The 10,316-nt window shown below is 42.0% G+C and overlaps 1 protein-coding gene across 3 annotated transcripts; it reads right to left on the bottom strand.

Moving 5' to 3' along the window:
* Positions 1–3,115: 3,115 nt before the first annotated feature.
* COXFA4L3 (cytochrome c oxidase associated subunit FA4L3) lies at positions 3,116–10,153 on the bottom strand. Of its 3 annotated transcripts, none has more exons than XM_087878304.1 (6): positions 10,079–10,153; positions 9,271–9,394; positions 6,263–6,317; positions 5,931–6,016; positions 4,873–4,933; positions 3,116–3,558 (listed from the first exon to the last, which is right to left on the bottom strand). In XM_087878304.1, the coding sequence occupies exons 3-6, from the start codon at positions 6,296–6,298 to the stop codon at positions 3,487–3,489; spliced, it is 255 nt and encodes an 84-aa protein (XP_087734430.1). In that variant the 5' UTR covers positions 6,299–6,317; positions 9,271–9,394; positions 10,079–10,153; the 3' UTR covers positions 3,116–3,486. The 3 variants fall into 3 exon arrangements, with proteins under 3 accessions (XP_087734430.1, XP_034290567.1, XP_087734431.1); XM_034434676.3 differs by having other exon boundaries at positions 9,271–9,423; positions 10,079–10,093; XM_087878305.1 differs by lacking the exons at positions 9,271–9,394; positions 10,079–10,153 and adding an exon at positions 6,459–6,478.
* Positions 10,154–10,316: the final 163 nt, after the last annotated feature.

Here is a 10,316-nt window from a genome sequence, read left to right on the forward strand (position 1 = left end):
ATTGTGCTTTTATTCTGGTGGTGACTTCTATGCCTGATGCGGATGACAAAAGCTGCAGGGGAAGCCTCCCCTGGGATATTTAAATCAAACTGATAGCAGCAAGGCAAGAGGGAAGTGATGTTCATTTCATGTGAAAGCTTTACTGGGCTTCCTCCAAGAGCTGATCCCTGCCAGAATCAATGAATTATTTTTATCACTGTTGTTAGCACTCTCCAGCTTGACCTGGAGCAACGAATGGGAACTGAAGAGATCCCGTCATGTAGGAATGGCTCCTAGATCAGACAGAACTGTTATGTCAGGACTGAGCAGACACCTTACAAGGACATGACAAGATGCTGGCCAGATCTCTCAAAAGGCCAGGAGGAAAAGGTCTAGTGTTTAATGCCTGGAAGAGAGATGTTTACATAGGTTTGGATTTCTGTAGACGGATTTTTGCAGTAGTTCATTTAGAAGTTCAATGACTTATTTCTTATTGTCTGTGTAATGGTATATGTGGGAATGACACAGTAAGGTTTGCGTGCCCAAAAGGGCAGGTTTATTTGGCTTGAAATGAGCATGGTCATCAGCAGGAAAGAAAGAGCTGATCTAATAATATAGACCTTCTTGTGGCCTGTGCCTGTCTAATACTTGGATTTATCACATCAGATGTCTCAGCTGGACATGAATTCCAGAAAGTTCTAGAAGAGGGATGACAAAGAACAAGGCAGATCTTCTTTGTTGGTTACTCCCAGATCATTTTAACTTGAGAGGGCAAAAATCTGGAGACTTCTTACATATTTCTTCCCACTGACCTGTGCTCTCAAAGAAATAAAATGGAGAAAGTTGAAGCCATAATGGAAAAGAGAATTGGAGTGGATGATACAAAGGACATCAGTGTCCTTCCTTGAAGCTTCTCCACCACCCTCAACTTAAAATAGCTAGTCAACTGGTGGACATTATTGCCTCAAAATTAATCACAGCATATTGTTTCAGTGGTAGGAAGCCAAGTCTATTATTAGGGCCTCTCTGATCCATAGTCTATCCCATAGTTAATGGGGTTGGGCAGCCATGATGATTTTCTTTTTAAAGTGCTTCTGATGGAAAAGTACAAAGGCATTTATGGCTTGCGTTAAAGACCCTCAAAAGAAGATGCATCAGAAGCTCTTAGATGTTTGCAAGAAAAGAAATCCTTGACACGTCTAAAAATGGCTCACTCTTAACTATTTGGGGAATGCAACACTTAAAAATCTGGGCACAGGTTATTGTGGCTGCAATGAACCTACTTTAGTCGTGCAGATTGCACAGTCAAATCCACTATGGAGAAATGGAGACAATGTCAAGGCAAAAAATAGCTGATCCCTTTGCTAAGAATTCAGCATAGGATGGAGTTGTCCTTCTCCGACAAGAAATAAGATTTACAACCTTTTGCTTCTCAAAGATCTGGGAAAAGCTGTGTGAGCAGGGTTTAACCTTTCAATGGTGTGCCAGTGGTATCCTCCAAAAAGTAGTGAATGATACAGATGAACCAAAGTTTGATTTGACCTTCATTGAAACAACATTAAAATTACGTATAATTTCATGATTCTTTGTCAATGAAGTGGCTGATTATTTCCCCCTTTTGACTCAAAAGTATGAATTTAATAGCAATGTTGGAGATCTTTGGAGTTGCATTGAAAGTTCTTGATGTCCACTTGGAGTCCTGGGCTTGGAGCTGTGCACTTATAGAGCAGTGAAAGGCTACATGTTGATCACTAACAAAAACTGTGCAAAGAGAGATGTCTGTGTTAAAGAGCAGATTTGTATAGGCAACTCAATTCATCCTTTCACAAAGGATGAATTTGTGTAACTAGGGTTCTAAAGCGAACCATTTTCAGGGCATGCAAAATTCACAGAACCATAAACTATCATGATTGTGTTACATGGACACAGGCAATGTGTTCCTTAGTGCAGTAATGCCAAAATACGCGCCGTGATGTCATAACACAAATTCCACCCTTTCCTACTTGCATCGTGATGTCACACAAGGCAGGTTTTGCATTGGTCACAACTCACAACACCTGCTTTGTCATTTTCCCCCCTCCTTCATGCTTATAAACATTTATAAGTGTGAAGACTGCCCTGTCACACCTGCCAAAAGTGAGCATCTTCAAGAACCTCCCTCGATCCAGGTTTTGATGGTATTGAGGTTTTGAGTAAGATGCTCTCGTGAGGCCCTTCTTCTTGTCTACAAATCTAGGACTTGTCTAGGAGTGGACAGTTAACTAGAAGCCCTTTAAGACTTGATTGCTGCTATCGTCAACCTTTGGGCCCAACCCACATAGCTGCCCAGAGACACAGTCAAAAATATGAAAACTAGTGTAATGTTGCGAATTGTAGGTTGTCCATCGTGGTGTCCAAGCAACCAAATTTCAAGGAAATAGAAACACCGTAGAGCGTGGGGTTTACTCATTGTAAAACATATTCTTATGGCTACTTCCTCCTGTTCCTCTGCAGCACGTACGCATATGAGTCAGCTATGTGACAGACACATCACTCCTTTCACCACCCAAAGAAGGAAATGAAATCTTGGTTTCTTGCTACCTTTTTGAACCTAAACAGCAAGAAGATACCTTTTGTACAACACATGAAAATACCAGTTGTATTATAGTTGCAGATCCCAAAGCAGGAATGGCTGTAAAACTCTTCAGGAGGGAAACAAAACTTGATCTATGTATTAAATGCAACAGCATCCATATTCCCCCGCCCTCACCTCCACCCCATGGGTTCTTGCTCCTATATAGGTCCTAAAAGCAGGGGTGGGCTGCTGGGGGTTCTTTGCAGGGGTTCGGGAGAACCTCTAGCTAAGATTCTGTGCAGTTTGGAGAACCCCTGGCTGGCCCTGCCCACCCGACCCTGCCCCTCCCTCCCAGGAGTCCCCACACGGCCTGTTTTGGATGCAAGTAAGTGCAGGGTGTCAGAGGTGTCTAAAGATATTGTGGCTTATTGATAAATTAGCAAACCAGTTTAGGATGTTGGATGAACAGAGTGAGACAATGCGGAGTCGGCAACCTAGATCCTTCCTTGAAGACGATGCAACAATATTCTTTTTAATGCTCCCAAATAAGTGAGAATCGCAATCAGTCTGAGACCTGATAAATGACTTGATAAATTCCAACTTTATTGAAAACATAAACGACAACGTATCTTTTTTCCCCAACAACAACAACCCAACTCTTTTTTTAAAGCTCAAACATGGAGAAATGTTGGTCTGCCTTCCTAGAAGACACAGGGCAGGGTTCAAAATAAATTACAACAAGCCAGCCTTTGTAACACGTTTTTTTTTTCTTTTTCCTGCAATAGAGTTCTAGGCCGGGTGGTCAGTAAATCTCCTCCAGAATCCAAAACATAATGGAGAGAGACTCAAAAAATGTAGCAGAAGCATTTCCGCACACTGGTTTCGATCCTCTAGTTTGTGCAGAAATGATTCCACTAGATTCAGAGAGTGCCGTTTGGAAGGGCTGGGGGACCTCACCCCTTGAAAACTTTTCGGATTTCCTCCAGTTCTTGGATGGGCTCCCATTTCTGATGGATGGAAAACAGCTGCCGTATAAGACAAAAGATTAAAAAAGACAAAAGATTAACAAGCTTGCTGGTATTAGGGATTCATCCTCTCCCCCCTTCCCCCCAAATATCACTCATATTAGCGTTTCGCATTATAGAAGAGGCTATGTAAAATAAGATTTTTTTTTATTCCTTGCCGAGATGGCAAAATGGACTACTTTGATTCGAGATAACTCTTTGACTGCTTTTCATTTGACATGGGCACCAATTTGGGGCTTTCTGTTTGATAAAAATGAAGCTTTGAGTTGATGGCCTAAGAATTTGATGATTGGGGATGTTTTCACTGTAGAAATATGCAGTGGTGAAATTCAATTTTTTTTACTATCGGTTCTCTGGGCGTGGCTTGGTGGGCATGGCAGGGGAAGGAGAAGGATATTGCAAAATCCCCATTCTCTCCCCACTCCTGGGAGAAGGATATTGCAAAATCTCCATTCCCACCCCACTCTGGGGCCAGCCAGAGGTGGTATTTGCCTGTTGTCTGAACTACTCAAAATTTCCACTACTGGTTCTCCAGAACCTGTCAGAACCTGCTGGATTTCACCCCTGGAAATATGGCGTATTGTTGGAGTTTAATAAATATACACTTTGTTTTAGGTCCTTGTATGTTTTGATGTATTGGTTGTGATGTGGATTTGTGGAATTAGAATTCATTTACTGGTTATTTGTTTTATTTAGACTATGGTAGTATATATTGTTATTATTTTTTTGATTGTTTGAGGTACAGTATATATCTTTTATATTTTAATTTTGTTGAATTTTTTTGTTAAACTAAAGCAAGACTGTTTTACGTATTTTAATTCTATTCATGTTGAAGAGAATTGGAACTCCCCTTTTCTTTTATTTTTTTATATTATTGTTGGTTTTTTAGTGCCACTATTTTAAATTCCGCACTGCCCTTCCTCCCCCAACAGCAACAATTTTGGCTGTAATTTTTGCTCCAACTTTCAATCGTTGAAATTTAATACAATTCTGTATTAAATTCTATCTGTCTTCTATGACTTTTATTCTGTGAGCTTTGACACCATTAATGGATGTATACCTGTTTCCTTTGGATGGGGATAAACGAAGTTCAGTCTTGCAATAAGCTTTTTGTATTGAATTCAATCGGAATATTTTAATAAAGCCTATCACAACTTAATGACAACCTACAATTCTATTTATCTATTAGCCAGTATATTTAGCATTAAATATGAATAGCACTACCATTAATTTAGTTAGCTATTATGTATTTGTAGGTTTCTCTAGATTCTTAATAATACAATCCAGGACTTGTTAACCTATCAAGTTCATTACCTTTTGAGGTTCAGTGGGATCTACTTTTTCCCAAGGTTCAGGATTGTTCCACCTATCAATACTAAAAGCAAAAGGCAGCATTTATTATGGATGAGATAAAAATAACCTTTGGCTAAACGGCAGCTTAATAAAACCGTATTTCAGCTATTTAAAAAAAAGACTCAATAGCACCACTCGATTTATTCTGAAGTTAGCATCACAGACTTCCACTGACCTTACTTTGGCTGAATAATTTAAAACTCTGGATTAAATGCTAATTCAGAAAACAATTCCTTTAGAGAGTAATATGGACAATCTGCTTAAATACTGCTAAGATACAGATAAACAATTTTCTTTAATACATAAAGAAAATTTCTATAGTAATCTGCTTCTTCCTTAGTTGCATAATGAAAAAGTTCAGCATCCAAGTACAGAGAAAGCATTTTCAAACCTTGTGGGTTTTAAAACTTAAACTCGGTTCTCGCCGAGCTTTATTCCTAATGCTCCATTAAAAAAAATAAATAAGCATACCCACACAAACACACCCCAATTGAAATAGAAAACGTGTTTTAAATTAGAAGGAATTCTTTCGATGTCTGCATTAGAGGCTTTTTGAACTTTGCCTGAAAAAAGACTCCTGTCAAAATGCCACTTCCTCCTTGAGAAATAAAACAAAAAACAAAGAGGGAGAAACAGTTCTTATTCCCAGCCCTGTCTGATTTTATTCCTTGTTGCACAATTTCGTTCTTGTGTTAGTCTGACTAGGAGGCTCAGTGGCTAAGACACCGAGCTTGTCGATCAGAAAGGTCGGCGGTTCGGTGGTTCGAATCCCTAGTACAGGTCTCCTGCGTGAGCAGGGGGTTGGACTAGATAACCTCCAAGGTCCCTTCCAACTCTGCTACTGTTAACTTGTAGTCCTGGGCGGGTGGTGGTGGTGGTGGAAACATGCTATTCCTTTGCCTGTTGTCCTTCATACCCTAATTGTCTTAAATTAAAACAACAACAAAGGAAAGAACCTGATCTGACGTAAAGCGAAGAACATTCTTTAGGGTGAGGATAAAGAAACAGGTGCTGCTTACATTATATCTGATCTTCTCAGGGCTCTGATGCCCGTGTACACCATCCCACTCAGCGTGGTAGTCATAATCATGGCCAGAGGAATCAGCTGAAAGATACAAAGCCCTCCCTTACCAAAGGGGATGCATCAAACTGTCATTCTATTTCGGGAGAAAACAGGACTTGTGAAGGACATTTCCTCCCAAACGTCTTTCCCCAATATTTCCTTGTCCCTGGAGGGTTGACAGCGATAGCAACTTCCCATCCAAGGATGCTTCTTACCTTTGCTGTACGCAGGTAGGACAATTTGATACCCTAACTCTGATTTGTCTAATACCAAAGACCCAAAACTTACCTCTCTATGCTTGTTAAAATACCGGAAGAATGACATTGTGTAAGCAGGTGCAACTCTGATAGAAGGAAAAAAGAAAAAGTTCCAAAGTTATCTTCGGGAAGCATCCTTTGGGTACCACGTTCCCCTCTCCCTTCCAATTTATCATCCCTCCCTTGATTACATTAAAGAGCCCTCTTTCCTCCCTCATCACAACAACCTGGTTAAGTAGATCAGCAGAAAATTTCAGTGATACGCACTTCTGCCTTTATATACCGTTAACGCCCAAGGGTGCTGGATGTGTCCCAAGTCACGTAGTAGCTCCGATGGGCAATTTCAGCCACCTACGGATACTATAGGAGCATTGCACAGGATTAGGGTGCTCCCTGCTGGATGTGTGAAGCAATGGTAAGTGTCTTGGGTTAGTAGATAAAGTGAGTGTGATAATGGGGTCTGGCTGTGAGTACCACTTTACTGTAGTGATTAAGGCAACAGGTTAATAAAAAATAGTAGTAGTAACCCCCAAAATACAAAGACCTGCAAATAGAAGTAGAATGACTATGGCAGAAGAAAGCAAAGATAGTACCAATAGTAATAGTAATAGTAATAGTAATAGTAATAGTAATAGTAATAGTAGAGAAGAGGAGAGGAGAGGAGAGGAGAGGAGAGGAGAGGAGAGGAGAAGAGAAGAGAAGAGAAGAGAAGAGAAGAGAAGAGAAGAGAAGAGAAGAGAAGAGAAGAGAAGAGAAGAGAAGAGAAGAGAATTCTTTATTGGCCAAGTGTGATTGGATACACAAGGAATTTGTCTCCAGTGCATAAACTCTCAGCTCTAAGCTATCAAACAACAATGATAAATCATAAATCATAAGATACAAACAACAAGTGATAAATCACAAGGTCTCAATAGGAGAATGGGAAAGATGAGGAGGATAATAGCAATACAGCAATCCCAAAGCATCTGGAGCAACACTTGAACACCATCGGCATTGACAAATTCACCATCAGTCAATTGCAAAAGGCAGCTTGACTCACCACTGCTTGCATCCCGCAACGGTACCTTTTACACCCTCAAACAACAATATCTGCCTATCCCAGGTCAGGATGAAGTATTCAATAGGTAGATGAATATGCCAAACCCAATCTAAACATCTGGCTGACTGGGCGACCAACCCTATTTACACAATTTACACAAATAAAAGCAATTTATTAGATTTGTACTGCAAGAAGAGTTGATTTTTTTTGGCAGATCCACGCTCACCTTGGAGAAGGTGAGTATTAGATGTGCTACAGAAAGATTGTGGCTGTTATGAAGTACTTATCAGTAGGTTTATTTTCAAATCCTATCTCAGAAATATCTATTGCTAGAACCCTTCCTTTGCCAATTGCACCCAAAAGTTGCTAGATCTAATGTTAGTACCCCTGAGCCTATATGGAACACGGGCAGCTACATGAATCTAAATGAGTAAATAGAGGTAGGAAAGGCCTTTCTGATCCACAAAGAAAGTAATTGCAAGGAATTGCTTCAATACACAACCTCCACTATCCTAGCCTCACACTATGTTAAGAAAACGTAGAGCCAATTTTGGGGACGGTATTATAATTTGTGAGCTGCCTAGAGTCACCTCGTAGGGGATATGGACAGCATAAAAATTTAATAAATAAACAAACAAATAGAAAAGGAAGGAGCAGACAGTGAAAACGAGTTAAATTCAGACCCCTTGTAAAATTGACAGAACGTTGACAGAAAACCTCTTGCATTTTCAGATGTTCAAAAAAGGCTCCCAAAATTGATTGTTAGAAAGGGTTGCATTGCTTGAGAGAGGGATGGTAGCAAATCTGGGTTAGCTCTGGTTGTACAAATGCAATCATAGGGCACCATTTTGGACCCGGCCTCTGGCAGCGGAGAAAATGAGGTTTGCCCAAGGTGCTCAAACCACAGTTGGCTGAACGGTGGTTTATTGCATGAAACATAAACTTTCCAGCACTTGGCAAACAGCAAAATGCAAAGCATTTGCAAGGCCGCAACAAAGCTAAGCTGCATCCTAGGCAGGGCCTGTGGGTCTCTGGGCTGCAATACGGAGCATTGCAAGGAGGCCCCCCTCTCCACTGGAGACCCCTCAGTTGTGGACCAGGAAAATCGATACCGCAAGGCGGGGAGGAGGTCCCCTCTCTCACCTGTTGCCTGGTTGCAAAGGGAAGCCCGCAAGGCCTGGAACAAGTGAAAGAAATGCACCTCTCACCCTGCCCCACATTTGGGTTCATCCTGTTTCAATTGCATTTCCACATTCTGTTCACACAACACCCTTCTCTAGGTCACCTGAAACCTGGTGGCTGCATTCATACTACACGCTAAGTTTAAGCCTTTCCTTTCCTTTCCTTTCCTTTCCTTTCCGTTCCTTTCCTTTCCTTTCCTTTCCTTTCCTTTCTCCTTCCCTTTCCCCTTTTCCTTTCCTTTCCTTTCCTTTCCTTTCCTTTCCCTTTCCTTTTTCCTTTCCTTTCTCCTTCCCTTTCCCCATTTCCTTTCCCTTCCTTTCCTTTCCCTTTTCTTCCCTTACCATCTCTTCCCATTTTCCTTTCCTTCCTTTCTCCTTCCCTTCCCTTCCCTTTCCTTTCCCCTTTTCCTTTCCCTTCCTTGTTTCCTTTCCTTCCCTTCTCTTCCCATTTTCCTTTCCTTCCTTTCCCCTTCCCTTCCCTTCCCTTCCCTTCCCTTGACAGCCCCTTGTCAGAAATGGTACAAGGTCTCCTGCCTGAGCAGCGAGTTGTCAGACCTGGAAGCCATCTTTTACTTTTGAGCCTTCAGGCCTGCCACAAATTCTACTGTGGGAAATTGGGAGGGGTTGGACTATATGATCTACAAGGTCCCTTCCAACTTTGTTATTATTCTGTTCTATTCTTTCCTCTTTCCTCCTTTCCTTTCTTTCACCAGGTGCTTTCCTTTGCCCGGCCAGTGTGAACCTGGTGGATCACACTGCTTCCTTGGCCCACTTGGCTCCATTTTGTTGCCCACCCAGCTGGCCAAGCCCCCTTCTCACCCTGTTTCCGTTACTGTTCAGGCCTTTCTTGGTGTTGCCTGTGAGATGGAGGACAAGAGGGGTGACCTCTCCCTTGTCTTGTTAGTTTCTAGTGAAGGGATGCCTCTTCTTCCCCCGTCAAGTCCTAGAATATGACAGGAAGAAGGCCGCAGTCTGAGCACAAAGGAAAATGTCAGTTAGAAGCAGTTGGTTCTCCCTTCCTTCCTTCCAGCCTTCCATCCATCCATCCATCCATCCATCCATCCATCCATCCATCCATCGCAGTGTCCCCAAAGTCTGGCTTGAGAATACAGGGCCTACTCAATGGGGGAGTTTTATTTTTAAATTAGCCCTAGCACATCATAGTAAGTAGGTGACAGCAACAAAGAACTGAAATTCAATGGCTGTGAATCCTTTCTGAGATTCACCACCTTTTCTCAAAACTCCATTTTTTTGTTCATGCTATTATAATGTGAGGGACGTGGTGGCTCGGTGGCTAAGATGCTGAGCTTGTCGATCGAAAGGTCGGCAGCTCAGCGGTTCGAATCCCTAGTGCCGCGTGATGGGGTGAGCTCCCGTTCCTTGTCCCAGCTTCTGCCAACCTAGCAGTCCGAAAGCACGTAAAAAATGCAAGTAGAAAAATAGGGACCACCTTTGGTGGGAAGGTAACAGCGTTCCGTGCGCCTTTGGTGTTTAGTCATGCTGGTCACATGACCACGGAGATGTCTTCGGAGAGCGCTGGCTCTACGGCTTTGAAACAGAGATGAGCACCGCCCCCTAGAGTCGGGAACAACTAGCACATATGTGTGAGGGGAACCTTTACCTTTACCTTATTATAACTGTGTACTATTAAGTTGTTGCTGGTTTCTTAGTGACTGTATTGGTTTTCTCCATGATGATCGGTCCCAAACTTCGATCGCCATGGAAACGGAATCTCCCCAACCTTCTTGCTGGTCATCCTCTTCTTCACTTTCCTTCCACATTTCACAGTAACAGTCGACTACAAACAAGGCATTTTGCCTGGCTAATAAATTGCATCTGAATAGCAAAATTGATGAACGAGCCAA

This window comes from Pantherophis guttatus, chromosome 13, assembly GCF_059756535.1.
Source record: "Pantherophis guttatus breed Tessera chromosome 13, ASM5975653v1, whole genome shotgun sequence".
Lineage (NCBI taxonomy): Eukaryota > Metazoa > Chordata > Lepidosauria > Squamata > Colubridae > Pantherophis > Pantherophis guttatus.

Bases quoted from the DNA above. Each gene is read 5' to 3' on its own strand.
- COXFA4L3 (XM_087878304.1), bottom strand. From the start codon at position 6,298: ATGTCATTCTTCCGGTATTTTAACAAGCATAGAGAG. The intron at 6,017-6,262 runs GTAAGTTTTGGG...TGTATCTTTCAG, and splicing joins ATTTTAACAAGCATAGAGAG to CTGATTCCTCTGGCCATGAT. The intron at 3,559-4,872 runs GTAATGAACTTG...CTTATACGGCAG, and splicing joins ATCCCACTGAACCTCAAAAG to CTGTTTTCCATCCATCAGAA.